At 34.7% G+C, this 17,604-nt stretch overlaps 1 protein-coding gene across 1 annotated transcript; it reads right to left on the reverse strand.

Moving 5' to 3' along the window:
• Nucleotides 1-3,378: 3,378 nt before the first annotated feature.
• LOC134546204 (multifunctional methyltransferase subunit TRM112-like protein) lies at nucleotides 3,379-17,267 on the reverse strand. The gene is made up of 4 exons (XM_063388813.1): nucleotides 16,974-17,267; nucleotides 14,784-14,885; nucleotides 10,495-10,587; nucleotides 3,379-4,610 (listed from the first exon to the last, which is right to left on the reverse strand). Exons 1-4 carry the CDS (start codon nucleotides 17,049-17,051, stop codon nucleotides 4,506-4,508), a joined length of 378 nt encoding a protein of 125 aa, XP_063244883.1. The 5' UTR covers nucleotides 17,052-17,267; the 3' UTR covers nucleotides 3,379-4,505.
• Between the last annotated feature and the right edge of the window lie 337 nt (nucleotides 17,268-17,604).

Here is a 17,604-nt window from a genome sequence, read left to right on the forward strand (position 1 = left end):
TGTTGTTATTTATGTCTGATGCCATAACAACTTGTACAGTATTTAATAACGATAAATGGCTGGTGCGTGGACCTTAAAAATATTCATTTTTCAGGGAATCGACTAGATGTCACCGCGTGGTTATCTGGCAGACAAGATAGTTTGACTCGAGAAGGGGGGGGGTAGGCCATACGTCAAGATGCCGCCAGCCTAGCTGGAATAGTTTCACGCGGGCCCACTTGTGTTGCAGAAGCTACTTACTGACGCCATATTTTTAAACGGAAGGTCCTATTTTTTTGGTTCTTGTTATAGTAACATAATCAAGAGTATTAAAACCCATACAAAATATACGCAGTGAGTTATACAAAAAAAAAAGGCAAACTTTCAGATTTTCAACAGTTTGTGAGAATGTACATATTCATAAAACCATCAATTAATTAAATCCGGGGTTCGAGAAAGTGGAGCGTTTTTCTCAGAACTGTAAAATTTTGAACTTGGCTCTGGTAAATGTGCTTCAGGTAGTGCATTTGCTTTCATTATTTTAAAATTTGGAAATTAACTAGTACATTTCTCTCGTGCAACATGTTCGGATAATCAAAACAATGTGACTTCATATGGCTAAATATTACAAAAAATTCCATAATTTATTTTTATATGTTTATGCCACTTAATCCCCAAACTCTATGTGATAACTATATGTGGCTTCTTTAGTAGAGAAGTTATTTTTTCTTCTGGCAGTTTCCATTAAGGTGTGGAGTTTTAATTTGTTTTACTAGATATTGATTCAATTACCTCTTAATGTATTACTATACAACTCCTAATGTAATTATTAGCCTCCTTTGTTCCATTTGACAATTGAAGACATTTGTTTTGAGTTTTTAAAAACCCACTCTTTCTTAAGTACAGGTTCAGTATTTTCAGATAAAAATTTCATAATTTTCCTAATTTCTTAGCCAATACATTAAAAAGTACTTGTCAGACTTATGTGAAATGTAGAAGCCATGTTGCTGCATGATAAGATGCAGTGTCAGGGTGGCCACTCACCGGGAAAACCGGGATTTATCAGGGAAATCACGTTGATAGGGAATTATCAGGGAAATGTCAGGGAATTTTTTTAATAACCGGGAATTTTTTGTGTCATGTATATTTCCGCAGAGCTGCCAACCATTCTGAATTTTTCATAATTATTACAGATTTAACACACATCGCTGGTTTATTACGGAAACGAGGCTTTGTGCTGTTGGGTAACGGAAAAAAATTCTGTTTCTGGTGTGCGTGTTTTGTGAACGCAGTTCGAATATATCACGTGGTTGCGCACATAATGGAAAATAAATGTGCGCATGTACTGTCGAAATAAGTAGATTAATTCTTGTGTTTTGTAATAGAAATGATACTTTATTACGTCCGTTATACGATACAACTAGTACATATTCTCGGACTTTTCGTTTGTTAGCTACTTACATCACGATAATTTTTGTACGGTACTTTGGCTAACCTGTGTTGTGTTAATTACTTTCTTGAAAGCCATTTTTTTCATCAAAGTGTTTTTGTCGTGTCTACAGACATGAAACCATTTTATGTTGTTCGATAGTGTTGTGTTCTTCAGTGCCGGTTGTAGAAATGAAGCATGTGACAGAACAATGTGTATCTGGGGCAAAAAAAAAAAGAACGTTATTCTTCTGAATTTTCGACCAAACTATTCAAAAGAATGGCCATGTTTTTCATCTTCAAATGTTTTGGAACGCTACACATTTTGTAATGTATGCACGTGTTAACTTTTCGATTGCACATGGTGGAAGGGATGACTGTAGACGGCATATTGAATCAAAGAAACATGCAGAACATTTTAAAGCCGTGGCGAGCAATAAATCTATATCGCCGTTTTTCGCTACATCTGAAGAAACAAAAGTAACAAACACAGAGTTATTGTTTTAAAGTTTTTTGGTAGAACACAATTTACCGATAGCAGTAGTCGATCATTCGGGTAATTTGTATAGAGCTATGTTTCCGGACTCAAAAATTGCACAGAAATACAGCTGTGCGAGAGCAAAAACATCTGCCTTAGTGGAGTATTTGGCTGGTGAAACTAAATTGAAACTGTTGAATCATTAGTAAGTGAACCATTTGCTTTAGCTACAGATGGGAGTACTGATTGTAATGCAGTGAAGATTTATCTATTAGTTGTTTCATTTTTAAATCAAACACAAGGTAAAATTTGCACTGTACTGTTATCCTTGTTGAGAGTACTAAGACTAAGAATATTTCACAACTAGAAATGTTACACTTCAAAATGAATGTAAGAACAGTTATCAAAAGTTGTGTGAAAAAATGTTTGAGCGCTCGCCACTGAAATACCCCATTACTAGGGACAGGAAAAATTTGCGAGTTCAATGACCTGTAGGATGAACTCCATAGTTCTGCGTATGTACTCTCGGTCAAATGCCACCCACTCATTGGCTGCTCTCTTGTGAGACGTCCCAATGTAGCAGCCTGAGATTCGATAAAGCTTTGGTCGAGTGTTTCTCATTGGCCCAGAGTCATCCAAGTGAGTAGTGAGCCAATAGCAGAAGCAGCACTGAGGTATAACTATTTGTATTTTAGCCTATCGTGAAATGAATTCGCGAATTTTTCCGGTCTCTAGACATAAAACAAAACACAGACTGCAGGTTATTGAAAGGGGCGCTATAATGTAAAGTGACATATTTAAAATGTATTATGTTATTTAACGAACTTCCGTATGTATATAATGAAGAAAATACAGCAGGGTGCTAAAATATGAGTAATCTCTTTCTATAATATTATATTTTTTCATCAAAGTATGTTTTTTTTTTGTAATTGTAAATATCAGGGAAATTTTGAATTTTTAATCAGGGAAAAATCAGGGAATATTTTTGGTGACTGTGAGTAGCCACCATGAGTGTTTATTGATAAGCCTGTGTACACAAATCCAAATTTGTGATACTGAATGCTACACACACAATACAATACTAAATTCTTTGCTGTTTCATTAATTTTTCAGATTTATTATACCTTGTTTAGTAATTACTGATATAAATAATACCTGAAAAATTGCAAATTTTGTTGAGCTTTCCATTTTCTTTTTCCCAAAAGACTGACCCTAGTACATGAATCTAACCAGGGTCTAAAACTGAAAGGTTGATAGTTTTTTTTCCAAACACATCACCTTTTGCCACTATGTAGTGTTAAAGTTCATCAGTTTTACCCATGAAAGATATTGTTCAAGAATGTATCTATGCAAAATGTTAATCCTTACTTATGTTCATTTGACCATGTGTGATACAATTTATTGTAATGTGCTATGCAAAATTTGCCAGTTTTGAAGATATTGCTAATTTATTTATTGTATTATGTGTCTATTGAAATAAATAACTGCACAGCAACAGTGTGTATGGCTCACTTTATTTCCATTCACAATTTTTTAACAACAGTTTTAAGAAAACAAAACATTACTATTTACTGCATAAATGGATGATTTAACTGTGCTGAATTTTTGTTAAAGATTTTTTTGTTTGTACATACTTACATATTTGTCTTTCAGAACAAATTATTTGCAGTATTATTTTACAAATTCTTAATCTTTAATAGCTACCTAAAATTTTGCATACTATCATCCTTATTATTACAGCTTTATGTTTATATTACATTTTCCACTCAAATATAAAGCAAAATGTATCACTTAAGACGAAAAATCATATCACAGCTGTAGCTCAATTTGCTGCATTTTGTATGATTTTTAAAGAATAATTTCCACAATAAAAAATTTACATCGCAGGGTGAAGTACTTGCCTTGCCAGTCTCATTGAACAAACATCTTTTACTAGTTATGTAGCAATGTGACTAACTGATTGCAGTATACAAAACCAAAATTTTGCAGATACAGTTTTAGTAAGTGATACCTGAAAATTTATTTTCATGTTCTAGGCAAGAAAGTGCTGAGAAGACATCTTTTGTTCTTTCTGCTTTGAGAAAGGGACTCTACATATGCGTGTGTGTATATATTTTTTTCTTTCAAAGTAATGAATTTAGAATTTACCTCTGCAGCCCTACATCACTTCCAATGCCAACAAATCTTTAGTGTATGTTCTGCCAACATTCCTCAGACTGTTGCTTATAGGATACCGCACTTGCCCTCGGTGTGGTACACCACTTGCATGTGTCTCTCTGCATCTTCTATATCAGTCAATTTGTTGCCTGCTCTATACACACAAACCAAATAACTGAAATTCTGGTATTCCCAGTACCAGTAACTACACAGACTGCTGCTTCCTCTCATTCCAACCAGATAATGGAGCTGTCAAATTTATTAACTTGGCTTCCCCTGTACACATTTTTTTTTTACCTCCTTTATATGGCCCAACACTGGAAATGGCACTGTTTGTGTAGTACAACTTAGGAGAACTAACTACAGTCCTCTTTAAAGAGTGACAAAATATACTGGCAGCTCACATAATTACATCGCACATTCAAACAAAATTTACATATTCCCTTTAAGAGAAGCAGCACATTCAGCTGAGTTCATCCTCGTTCAGTAACATGTTTGGGATCCCCTCATTTATTGGAAATTTCCGCCCGGACTCAGGGCACACGAGATCACCGGTGACCACATCAACCTATGGAAACAAAATTTAGGTTACGTTAAAGTTATTCCCCACATAAACTACGTATCATCAGTTTACAAGTAAGAGTCACCTCCAACTAAAGCTAGTATACCAAAAGTTTACAGAGGTACAGTGAAATAACTATGTGTAAATACTCTTCAAATCAAATTTATTAGCATTATGGAAGTATAAACATAATAAAGTCTAAAGGAAGTTTTTATATTTCAGTGTGACAGTTTTCTAATAGCTTTGCATATTTATGAAATACATAAATAAATTTGGTCTAGGGTAACATACTTTATAGTCACAGAAGAATGACAATGTGATGCAGTGTCATTCCATGAAACACAGGACATAATAAATGGCAGGGAAAAAATCTGTAGGGGAATTTGTGTTTTCGTTATTGGTATCTAGGGTATTTCAGCAGTGTTATTTGACCCTGTTCAATTCCTCTATGAGCATGTGTTTCCTGCTGGTGGCCATTGTTTCCAGCCATATGTGAAGATACCTGTTTCTAGTAAGAATATATATCAACTTCAAGGTAAGAAAACTGAAAAATAAAGTAGTATGTTGTATTATTAGATATTGGTAATTGAAGAGCACAATCTTGTTTTAAGTTTATGATATAAAAAATAAATGACTGTGTAAGCTTTAAATTTAATTATAATGTATTTTGATAACTAACCTAAAAAGTGTAATGTGAGTTACTGAAAACATTAATTTTTGTCGCTGTGCTTTTTGTATGCATACAAAGAAATTAATATTACATATTCTCATACTTTCATGCATGACTACTTTAAAGAAATTTACTAGAAATTAATTAATTTATATTTCTTATAGTAAATGATTATTGAATTATGTAACGTGATTTACTGTGTTCATGCACTGGGTTAAAGGAAGCAAATTTATTGCTAGCAAAGAGAGCATAATACGATAATAGTTTTAGTTAACATCTATTACGAAGATAAAAGCGTAAAATTTTCATTTTACTGTATTAATATAAATAATAATGTAAACGTTTAGAGAAATCTGATTGTTTTGTTAACCAACATTAAATGTTAAATGAGAATTACTGAAAATGTGAACTTATGTGCTTTGTCTACATGCAAATATATTTGCATGCCAAGAGCATACTTAACCTCAGTACTGAATATTACAATATGGTATAATAAATTATTAATATTTAATTAATTTACATAAGGGGAAATGACTGTAACTTTGGTTGATACAACTGTATGCATTTTATGTTCCTATCCTGTAAATTAACGTTATAATTTTATTTTGTGATTTTTTTCTAGAATGCCTTTAACTGCAGCTGGAAAGATGAGGCAGAAAAGGCAGAAACTTAAGGATGAGGGCAAGTACAAAGAGTACAAGCTAAAGCACAGAGAGACCACGAAGAAATACAGAGAACGAAAGAAGCTAAAAGAACAGGCATTAGGTAAGCGTGAGAAGAAAATAATGGAATTAGAAAGAAAAAAGCAAGGGAGAGAGAGAGTAGCTAAGTACAGAAAAAAATTGAAAGAAACTTCAAATCAAAACACTCCTGAAACATCTAATACTGCTTCTCCACCTTTTAAGAACTCATCTAGTCTAGGGAAGGCCACTGCTCGACTTAAAAGAGCACTTCCAAAATCACCACGGAAGAAAACAGTTGTCATTAAGAAGTTATTAGAGTCTTATGTCCAGCCTTTGCTAACCAGTACAGCACCTTCCACAGCAAAATCTTTAAACCCTGATACTAGGAATGCCGTAATTCACTTTTACGAAAATGATGAAATTAACCACCAGGCTCTTGGACGGAAATATGTAGTAACTATCAGAGAGAACAAAAACAAGACAAAAATGCAAATTCGATACCTTATGTTTTCATTGGCAGAGGCTCATGCAATGTTTTGTCATGAAAATGGCACAGTCATTGGAAGGAGCAAGTTTGCAGAACTTCGGCCGAAGTATGTAATGTTGAGCAACAAGCTCCCTCACAATGTATGTTTGTGTCGTTACCACGAAAACTTTATTGACGCTGTTAATGCTCTCCACAAATTTGTGCCAGAGTTCCCAGAATACACTAACGACCTACCAGAATCTTTCGTATGTAAGGATGCCACAATAAATTGTTGGTTTGGCAAATGTGAGACCTGCAAAGATTTAATGCCTTCAAAACTTAATGAAATTTGTGCTGCTTCAGAGAACTCATCGGATGTGAATTGGTTTGTATGGAAGGAGTGCGACGGAAGACTATTAAAAGTGCAGGAAGACGGACAATTGCAGGATTTGGTTGATCATATACTTACTATTGGCCCACCATTCTTAGAACACTGTTACTTAAAGAGAGCACAGTCAAAAGCTTACCAAACAGAACGAGCAGCAGTTGAATCAACTCCACACGTAGCACTCATTCAAGTAGATTTCTCGGAAAACTACACCTGCACAGCTCAAGATGAGATACAGAGTGCTCATTGGCAACATGCTCAAGTCAGTTTGTTCACAGCTGCTATATGGCATTCAGGAGTTGTTAATCCAGGATATGTAATTGCCTCTGATGTTCTTGACTATTCCAAAAACACAGTGATAGCATATATTGATAGACTTCTTGAAGAGTTACCACCATCAGTAAGTGATGTCAGGATTTGGTCTGATGGGCCTAGTTCACAGTTCAAGAATAGATACATCGCATAAGCTATGATAACTCTTGCACATGAACACAAGAAGAAAATATCTTGGAATTATTTTGCTACTTCACACGGCAAGGGGCCAGTTGACGAGATTGGAGGAGCCATCAAGCGTCAAATTTGGTTGAAAGTCAAGAGCAGGAAGTACATAATGCCACCGACTTTGTGAATGCAGTAGATCCATCGTCAAAGGTTCATGTGATTTTGATGAACAGTGAAGAAATTGTTCACAGAAATCACAAATTAAATGTGCCATCTTTAGTGAAGAACTGTAAGCCATTCCCAAATATTGCAAAGACACATAACTTAGAAATTTGTAATGGTGAAACTATTGGACACATAACTACAGCAGAAACTAAATTTGGTGAGAAACTATTTGAGAAACTGGTAGAAGATGTGATTAAAGTGGAAGACTGGGTGGTTGTGAAATATGATAGTTTGCTATTTCCAGGAATCGTTACTGAAATAGATTCAGAAGATTACAAGGTGAACGTAATGACCAAAGAAGGTCAGCTGGGGAAATGACCTGACACTAAAGACGAAATCTACTACAGTAGAGCTCAAATCATAAGAACTGTGAATCCACCAATAATTGTAACTGCTCATGGACATTTTAAGTTTGACTCTGTAATAATGTGAATTTCTGTATATAGTGAAACATTGTTTTATGCTTCTTGGGTGTTTTGTGTAATTAATTTATAGAACCCATAGTAATAGAAAAAACAATATCCATAAAACTGACCAATGTTGGAATGTTATTATTTTGTCTCTGTAACGTGAGTTACTGTGTGATGTAACGTGAGTTACTTTTTTAAAAAACTGTTATGTTATTATTTACAAACAAACAACTATATGTCACACTATCATATGTTCGTATAAGTTAGTTGAATTACATATAAAATCCTAAAGCCAACACATTGTTTACCAGAGGAGAATTAATCACGTTTTCAACTCTGTTCGAAACTCTTGTCAATGAACTGTAATGTGAGTTACCAATAATACTTTAATCATAGTTATGTTTTTAACAGTCAATATTACCAAAAATATATATGACTATGTTTTTTAAGTTATAAGCATGATATAAAAAATATAAACAGTTAAGTTTGTTAAATAATTCAGTACTTTGTGTTATTTATTATATAGTTTTAATTGTCATTTTGTAATGTGAGTTACTGTGGAATGGACCTGCAGCTTTGAATATACCTAGGAGTCTCTGCTAACAGAGTTAATATGCACTGCAGCAACCTCATAAGCAAAATCTCTAACACGGTTAGACTGAGAACAGTCTTGGTTTTCTGTTGGCCCATGGTATCATTTTTCTGGGTGTTTTTTACTAGCTTTTCTTCAGTGCAGATTCCTTCAAATCACTCCGTGATTCACCCAACCTGTAAATTACATCATTGAGAATAATTTTCTTTTGGCTTTCGACAACAAATCATTTTCTAGGTCCTCAAGCATATGTTTCAAAAGTCTTTGTCAGTTTTGTCAGTAATGGTACTTTAGGTCAGCTCGGAAAATACAGAAGCTCGCTTAATTGAGACACTATTGTAATTTTCTTTTTGTGTGTGCGAGGAGAGAGACCACAAAGTCCACACTAAAATAAAGGCTTATCAAATAACCCAATCAGATGTGGCTTTGAGAATCAAACTCTGCAGCTTACATTATAACAAGATGATGTAACAAGCATTTTTATATTGGCAGGGCAAACTGTTAAAAAAAAAATTTTAGCGGGTGTTTCAGTACTCACCCGAGATGTGTAACATCAAACTTCGGTAACAGGCAAATTAATGTGTTCTCATGTTGCAAATGCACTTATAATACAAAACTTGGACACAAAATTTAAGGTAGGCCTATAATTATTTAAAATAATGCTGAGCGTGATACATAAATGTAAATTGTGTTTACAACTACAGTTCTCAACGCGAATGTCATGTAATTTCCGCACCCGCCACTATAATTTGCTGTAGGAGCAGCTACATAGACTATAGAATCATTCCATTTGCAGACCAAAATTTTTAACTATTTTTGTTTTTGCTTAAATGACTAAAATCAGTGTAAATACTGCCTACAAAAAATCTTAACCTTGAGCTGTTTTAAATTCAACATTTAACAGTAAAAATGTAATCATGAAATTCTTTTATATTTATGGCGTCAAATATATGTAGGCTAACAATTTGTTATGTCTCTACAGTATGATGAACACTGCACTCTCTCTCTACATTTCAATGTTAATAAGGGTTGTAACGCCAGGATTCTAACAATTTTTTTTAATGTCATTTCTTTTTATGTCTATAAATTATAACATAAAGTATTAAAGGCTAGTTGTACTATTATAAAGTTTAATTTTTTAATACCCATGCACAGTGTAAATTCTACTATGTTCACGACGCAATATATACGGATGAATCACTGGGATCTGCCATTTTTTTTAAGATTTCTGAGACTTCCACAAATGGCATCACAGTAGTTACACATTTCCGTTCATTCTACTAACTTTACATTCACAAAATTACTTCTACCAAATGCTGTATACTGAGCACTAAAATGTTAACATATCAAAAAATTCAAACTTCTAATATGTAATTTTAGTAGGTGCCCTACTTGGAGAATTTGGGTAGTCCATCACGAACTTGCCCAGGCAAGGAGGACTATGCGGTCGAACTACACACTACCGCTACACTCATATTTGTCTTTGTGACTGACGGAAGCAGACATATTAAGTATGATAATTGTCAAACACGACAGGGTAAAGTATTGGAGTATATAACGAGATACAGAGTATATAACGAGATCCTGTTTCTGATTTCATATATATCAATTTTTTGATAACAAAAAGAAAAAAAACACTTGGTGATCATTTGATAAATCTGGATGACCTGCTGCATGCTTTTCCTTTTTCCTGGGAAAATACCAACTGGATATCTAAACTTTTTTTGTTTCCAATAATTAAGAGGCCCTCGAGTCTATCTGTGGCTTCCTGCTAATTCTTACATAGCACACATCAGGTAGTGTTCAAAATATGTATTTTATCCTACACTACAGCAGTGCTGCTTCCCCCCCCCCCCCCCCCCCCCAATTTCCATCAATGTATCTTACTTTTGTACTTTCTATCAGATTAAAACACTAATATTGATAATTGACACCCAAAAACTAATAACTTCATAGCTCCTGCCCTCCAAACAATGTTAATAGTAGGTGTGCGTACGTTTGTGATAGTTACTCACCTCCAACAGTATGTGATGTACTTTCTTCAAAAAATCTTCATTACTTTCATAGTTTTCAACTATTGTTTTTGGCAGCTCTGCAGCATACCCTATCTGAAATATTAAAGGGTACATTATGTTCATTAATAATGGACCACAATACACAAATCTTGAATTGTTTTAACATAAGCTACTTCAACTTTTTGAACACGAGACTATTTAAATTATTTATCTCCCCCCCCCCCACCAACAATTATAAGCAGTTTGTTTTTTGCCAATGACTGGTTAGATCTTAATAGGAACAAACACAAAACTATAACATAGAAAACATAATACAAAATTACAATACAAAAAAAAGACAAAACATTAAAATAATAAAATATATTTAGTAACAAAATTTACAAAAATTGCTATCAAGAATCAAAGAATGGTTATAGTGAGATTTTGGTGTGCCAATAACTTAATTTTGCATGTTTAAGGGCAGTACCAGTTTGTTTCTTTAATTTTTATTTATATACATTTTGGCTTCACCCACCAAGTCAAAAATTGTTCACCAATTGCAGATTTTTATGATTAATTATTTTGAAAATGAGATTACAAAAACCATTTTGATTATGTCACATAGTGTGGAAACCCAGAATGTGAAAATGTACATGACCACGACAGAAATAGCCCGGATAAAGGCCATAGCTGGCTAAGTAGGGGTGAGCGGCCCCCACGCGCATTCATTTCAAATTTTGGTCAAAAGTTGCGTCTGATGGGTTACAAACTCACCCCAAATTTCAACCTTGTAGCTGCACTAGGAACAAAGATAAAAATACCACTAGTATTTATGGTGAAGATTTTTTTTCCTAAGATCTACTGGACTGATTTTTATGAAGAAAATAAAAATATGTTGTAAATATATTCAAGGCAATTCACAAAAAAAATCAAGAATCTAATCCCATGAACGTAACTACCCGGAAAAAAAATATTTTTCATGATTTTTTTTTTCGGTCACTCGCTTACAAGAACCAATTACCAGGTTTTTTTCTATTAAACAATCTAACCTCTTTCTACAAATATATAATTTTTCCAAGTCGATCAAATAGGTGGAGCATAGTTAAAAAAATTAAAACACACTTTCGTTCTGAACCGTGGCTTTCGTGATGTGAAATCTCACTTAGAATCTAAAGGTTTTCGAGTACTGATGCCAACACTTAAAGGAAGGTGTTCTCAATTATCAATTCAAGAATCGAAAGAGTCGCGCTTCATGACAAAAATTGATTGGCCAGTTGAATCTATTCATGGTATAATCAAACAGAAATATCAACTCCTTGATTAAAAAAATTAGATAATAAAATGCTTCCAAAAGTGGATAGTTACTTTAGAATCACATCATTTCTGCACAATAAGTTTGGAAAGTGTTTAACATCCAATGCAGAATGTGCAGATGAAGTCTTAGAGAGAATGAAAATTCAGAACAGTGTCGAAAATACATCAGCGATTGAGGTTGAAGAGAAAGAATGGCTTCGTAAGAAAAGACCTTTTCGAAGTACTTCTTCGGAGGATCTACTAGATTTTCCGGAAATGACAGCGAGAGAGCTAAAAATTCTGTTCACCGGGTCATACCAGTTTTCACAAGCCATATCATATCTTGTAGAAATGATTTACGAAACTTGGAACTTAAATATACAATTCTTCAAAGCTAAATAAAATGTTTTGAAGCATCAAGTTCAGTCTCGCCACATATCCAGGAAGGTTTATCACTGATTCGTTGAATATACCCCTCACAATATTGGCACAAAAGGAATCACAAGACATTATTGTGAATGCGCCAATGGGAGGTGTCCAAGATTTTACAACCAGCTGCGATTCTCAGTAAATTGTTCGCAAAGAAGAATGCAACTGCCGTCATCGATGATAGCGACAATGATTTAGGAAGACAGTGAAAATCTTCATCGGCCAGTAACGTAAATGATAGCACCAAAAATATATCGAAAGTATAATTATATTGTAAGAAATCTTTAAAAAATTGAGAAAAATGTGCAAAAATTTGTATTTTAATTTTTTTAACTATGCTCCATCTCTTCGAACGACTTGGAAAAATATATGTTGTAGAAAGAGGTCCGATTGTGTGTGTGTGAGTGAGTGTGTGTGTGTCTCTAACTCTCTCTAACTCTCTCTCTCTCTCTCTCTAACTCTCTCTCTCTCACTAACTCTCTCTCTCACTAACTCTCTCTCTCTCTAACTCTCTCTCTCTCTCTCTAACTCTCTCTCTCTCTAACTCTCTCTCTCTCTAACTCTCTCTCTCTCTAACTCTCTCTCTCTCTCTAACTCTCTCTCTCTCTCTCTCTCTCTAACTCTCTCTCTCTCTAACTCTCTCTCTCTAACGCTCTCTCTCTAACTCACTCTCTCTATAACACTCTCTCTCTCTAACTCTTACTCTCTCTCTCTCTAACTCTCTCTCTCTAACTCTCTCTCTCTAACTCTTACTCTCTCTCTCTAACTCTCTCTCTAACTCTCTCTCTCTAACTCTCTCTCTATCTCTCTAACTCTCTCTCTATCTCTCTCTATCTCTCTCTCTCTATCTAACTCTCTCTCTAACTCTCTCACTCTCTCTCTCTCTCTAACTCTCTCACTCTCTCTCTCTAACTCTCTCACTCTCTCTCTCTCACTCTCTCTCTCTCTAACTCTCTCATTCTCTCTCTCTCTCTAACACTCTAACTCTAACTCTCTCTCTCTAACACTAACTCTCTCTCTCTCTACTCTAACTCTCTCTCTCTCTAACTCTAACTCTCTCTCTAACTCTAACTCTCTCTCTAACTCTAACTCTCTCTCTAACTCTAACTCTCTCTCTCTCTAACTCTAACTATCTCTCTCTAACTCTCTCTCTCTAACTCTAACTCTCTCTCTCTCTAACTCTCTCTCTCTCTAACTCTCTCTCTCTCTAACTCTCTCTCTCTCTCTAACTCTCTCTCTCTCTCTAACTCTCTCTCTCTCTCTAACTCTCTCTAACTCTCTCTCTCTCTTTCTCTCTCTCTGTTTTGTTTAAACATTTATCACATTCACATGTTTAGAAATTTGTTTACCCAACTTTGATGCTGATAGCAAATGTATTGCATAATTAACACTTATTAATATTCTTGTCATAAATATGAGTGTCGAAACACATCCAAAGAATTACTGAAATAATAATAATAAAAAAAATCAAATCATTATTTTTTCAAACATTGTTCTATATTTTGAAATAGCTCATTAAACAAAATATTTGCAATTATCTTTAGTGTACGACGACACATTGAAACTGATTGACGATAACAGTATGTTCAGTTTAAAGAATACGAAAAAGCCTCATGATTCTACACATGATAAATGGATAAAATATACTCGATTGAGTTCAGGGAAGGGCAATTTGTTGATTATGCTCTTCCAGGACTTCTGGCCTTGTACCCAGCCAGTTCAGGATATGCTGTGGAAGAAAGTCTAGAACTACGACCCAACAGGACTATTGATGACGGCGACTTAGCTTGGCTCCTCACAGGATGGGCTGAAAATTCCTTTAAATGGGTGTGTCTCACCAATGTAGATAGTAATGGTAGTTGTATAGATGTCTGGAAGTCTTGCAACACAACAGTGGATATTCGCCTGTCCTGGTAGAGGAATTAGCTACGATACACGACTCCCTGTAGTCCATATAGTGAAAACCCGGACTTCCTCAACTTATTACTGGTAAAACTACATAAATTCGCAGCAGCCACTTATCTTCTTGTTCTCTGCTCGGGATCCCTAGACAAGGGACCGCCCCACGCACAGAGAATGTCTTCTCAATCCGAAACCCAAAGCTTAAGAAATTTTTCTTTCAAAATCACCGGCCAGCAACCATCTAAGCTAGGAAGAAAGACTACACAACCTCGCTTCATACTTGGCGAGAGAGTTAATACTCAAAGACCATAGCTAACTAGTGCAGCAAAGCGAAATCAGTAAGAAACGGAATAATATTTCAAATAGATATTCAGCAAAGATGAATAAAATAAATCCCAAAAATGAATATCAACTGAAATGCTATGGAATAAGCCTGGGTCGTCGCACTATGCACAACTCAACCTTACATACATGAAAGAAAAAAATAATTATTCTTATTTAAATGACAAAGTAAACATATAACTATGAGACCCAAATAATTATGAACATGTAAATGTGTCTCAATGTTTACATCACTGAATCAGTAGCCTAGTTACAGTACATGCAATTAATTGCAGTACATGGGACTTGTGTAAATTTAGTAATCGTATAGCAACAACTACTCCATAAGAAATTGTCACACTTACACTATCTGCAGCAGTCCACAGTGTATTCCAGTCCAGTTTTGGGATTATGCGCACCAAGAAATCAGAATTAAATTCCGTTTCAGATACTTTCACATCTTTTGCCTGCGTCAAGGAAGAAATAAAGATCAATCAAACAAATACTGATTTTTTTGAATATATGAATACAAAGTAAAATATTTACATAGCATTTAAACATAGCCTACTTCCTAATTATTATCCAGAGACAAGTTTTGAAATTCTTTGTATCAAATATTGAAAGAAAATATATTACATGAGAGAGGGGTATGAAATGCAGGATTGTATGCTGTACGAGGTGGTGGGGAAAGGACAATACCTGCAGGAAGACTTGGACATTCCAGAGGATAAACGAGGAACAAAATGATGATACATATGAAAATACCAAGATTGTAAGACTTACAAAGACAGGATGTATGTGGACGAGGCAGGAGATTGGTGGGGCAGAGACAGGGGTACTAATATCAAAGCGTGTCACTGCAGAAAAATCTACAATGGGGTGACTTACTGCAAAGGTCACTCTGTCTGCTAGTGAGGGTGCTAAAGGGATCGGGCAGGGGGGTAAAATGCAAGGCTTATACGACAATGATCAAGCAAATCAGTAATATGTTACTAGGGCAACTCATCTGTTAAAACAATTTGAAAACTGAATTTTTGAGTACTAGGAATGTTAGTGATTTCCCTGAAAAATAGAATTTTGGAGAAATTTTAATGTGAAAACAAAAACAAATTTGATGGAATAATTACTGAAATTGCTGACAGAATAAAATTATATATTTTTTGAATTATTATACATCAATATTTACTCCTTTCTAATTTAAAAAAAAAAGTATTGTGTCGTACACTAAAAAAAGTAGGATTCTAGTATTCTTACTCTAAATTACTCAATATTACTCTAAATATAAGAATCATAGAAGATAGGTAAAATTGAAAGCAAAACATTAATCATTACTAAATAAAAATATAAAATATACTAGAATGGGGTTGTATTATGCCTCTAATTCAATTCTTTAACAAACAAAATTAGCATGTGAATGTTTATCACCCAAAACACTCATATTCTCATGTTCGTTCCATGAGAATGTAGAAGAGGTAATGATCCGGTAAATATGTAGAGTAGCGGTATTTGCGGAAAAAAATGCTAAAAATCCTAAATTACTTTTATTATATGCTCTTTCACTTCCTCTTTTCATTAAAACTGGCGGAGATAGTAATTCCAAATACTTTAGGAGATATCACATTTTTTAATTTTGAATATGTAGAGTAGCGGTATTTGCGAAAAAAAAATGCTAAAAATCCGAAATTACTTTTATTATATGCTCTTTCACTACCTCTTTTCATTAAAACCGGCGGAGATAAGAAATTCCAAATACTTTAGGAGATATCAAATTTTTTAATTTTCATCACAATATCTGTGTATTCATGTGGCACTCAACATTGTTTCTTGTTTACGAGTACCTATTATTATTTTTTATTGGAGAATTTTGTCACGTGACACATCCGTGATTAATGCACACCAGAAAAAAATGAGTAAGATGGGTAGATGCTGGAAGTTAAGACTTTTAAGAGAGACGAGCAAGGGTGTAGGAAAACTGGGATGGGCGACGGTGGGAGATTTCTCCCTAATAGACAATTGCCGAATTGCAAAAAGGTATAAAACTGCCAAAACTAAAAATCTATGATATTACCAACTTAAGGTAATTTATCTATATCAGGTATCCAAGTTAATCCCTTGATCCTGATGCCATGATCCTGTATGCTGTGGTACATGATACTTGCAGTTTTAATTTTAGCATGTTGGACAAAATCTGGTCCAACATAATCTTAAATATTGCTATAAAAACAAATCATGTCAACTCTTGCGTAAAATTTTTCTTTGGTATTTAACTTACAATCATGACTCATTGTTATATAACAATTGTCAGTTACGTTCCAGAAACTATCAATCAACGCACTAAATTAAATAAGCGAGCATCATGCAACCGAGCATCAAGTATACAGGATCGTACAATCAAGATCAAGGGATAAAATTGTATTCATGGTACGAAACTTTTACGCAAGTACCACATCCATTTTCTGAGTACCCCTCGCTGAATTTTCGCTATAAATAGAATTACAATAGTGTTTTGGAGAATGCAAATGTATGCACATAAAGCATTACATAACCTTACTTACCACTATCCCTAATGGATACCCAACTGTGACGCCTTTCATGCACTTAGAAGTTAACATATTATGGGTTAATAATTTCATTTTGTTTGGGGTGTCTCAATTTCAGTAATACTTATTGAATGTGGTATAAAGCCAAACAATTAACCACGACAATCTAGTACCCTGAATAACAAACAAAAACAAAAAAAATGAACCTCAGAAGCCAAGTCGATGGCTCGATTATTCCAGGAAGTACGTTTTAAGGTGGTCCCACACGATTCAACTTTTTGTTCAATTTGAGGAATGCGTCAACCGCGAGCAGTAGCGCAAGTGACGCATGACACTAGCGCGTGCGTTATTTCCTGGAATTTGGTAGCGCACGGCTGTGCGCAAGGAGTCCCACCGTCAGTGGGAATCTCGTGCGTCTTCGTCAGTCGCTTTCTGGCGGGCTATCGGTTTCCTTCTATTGTAATTGTAGAATGTCGGAAAATAAAGAACAAACTTTGAAGTTCAATGAAGACTACAGACAGTTCGAGTGTCTGTGTAACACAAAATTGAAAACGTACTCAAACAAAAAAGTCCGAAATTACGGTCTCGGGGAGTTAGATAGTAAGTATGGTTTGAGTGGTGGGAAAGGTGTAAAGAACAAGATAAA

This window comes from Bacillus rossius, chromosome 1 (assembly GCF_032445375.1).
Source record: "Bacillus rossius redtenbacheri isolate Brsri chromosome 1, Brsri_v3, whole genome shotgun sequence".
NCBI classification, from domain to species: domain Eukaryota; kingdom Metazoa; phylum Arthropoda; class Insecta; order Phasmatodea; family Bacillidae; genus Bacillus; species Bacillus rossius.

What these genes read in the sequence shown, in the direction of transcription:
- LOC134546204 (XM_063388813.1), bottom strand. Translation starts at nt 17,051, where the DNA reads ATGAAATTATTAACCCATAATATGTTAACTTCTAAGTGCATGAAAGGC. An exon ending in GGTATCCATTAGGGATAGTG is followed by an intron (nt 14,886 to 16,973) that starts GTAAGTAAGGTT and finishes TCCTTGACGCAG; the next exon opens with GCAAAAGATGTGAAAGTATC. An exon ending in TGTGGACTGCTGCAGATAGT is followed by an intron (nt 10,588 to 14,783) that starts GTAAGTGTGACA and finishes TTAATATTTCAG; the next exon opens with ATAGGGTATGCTGCAGAGCT.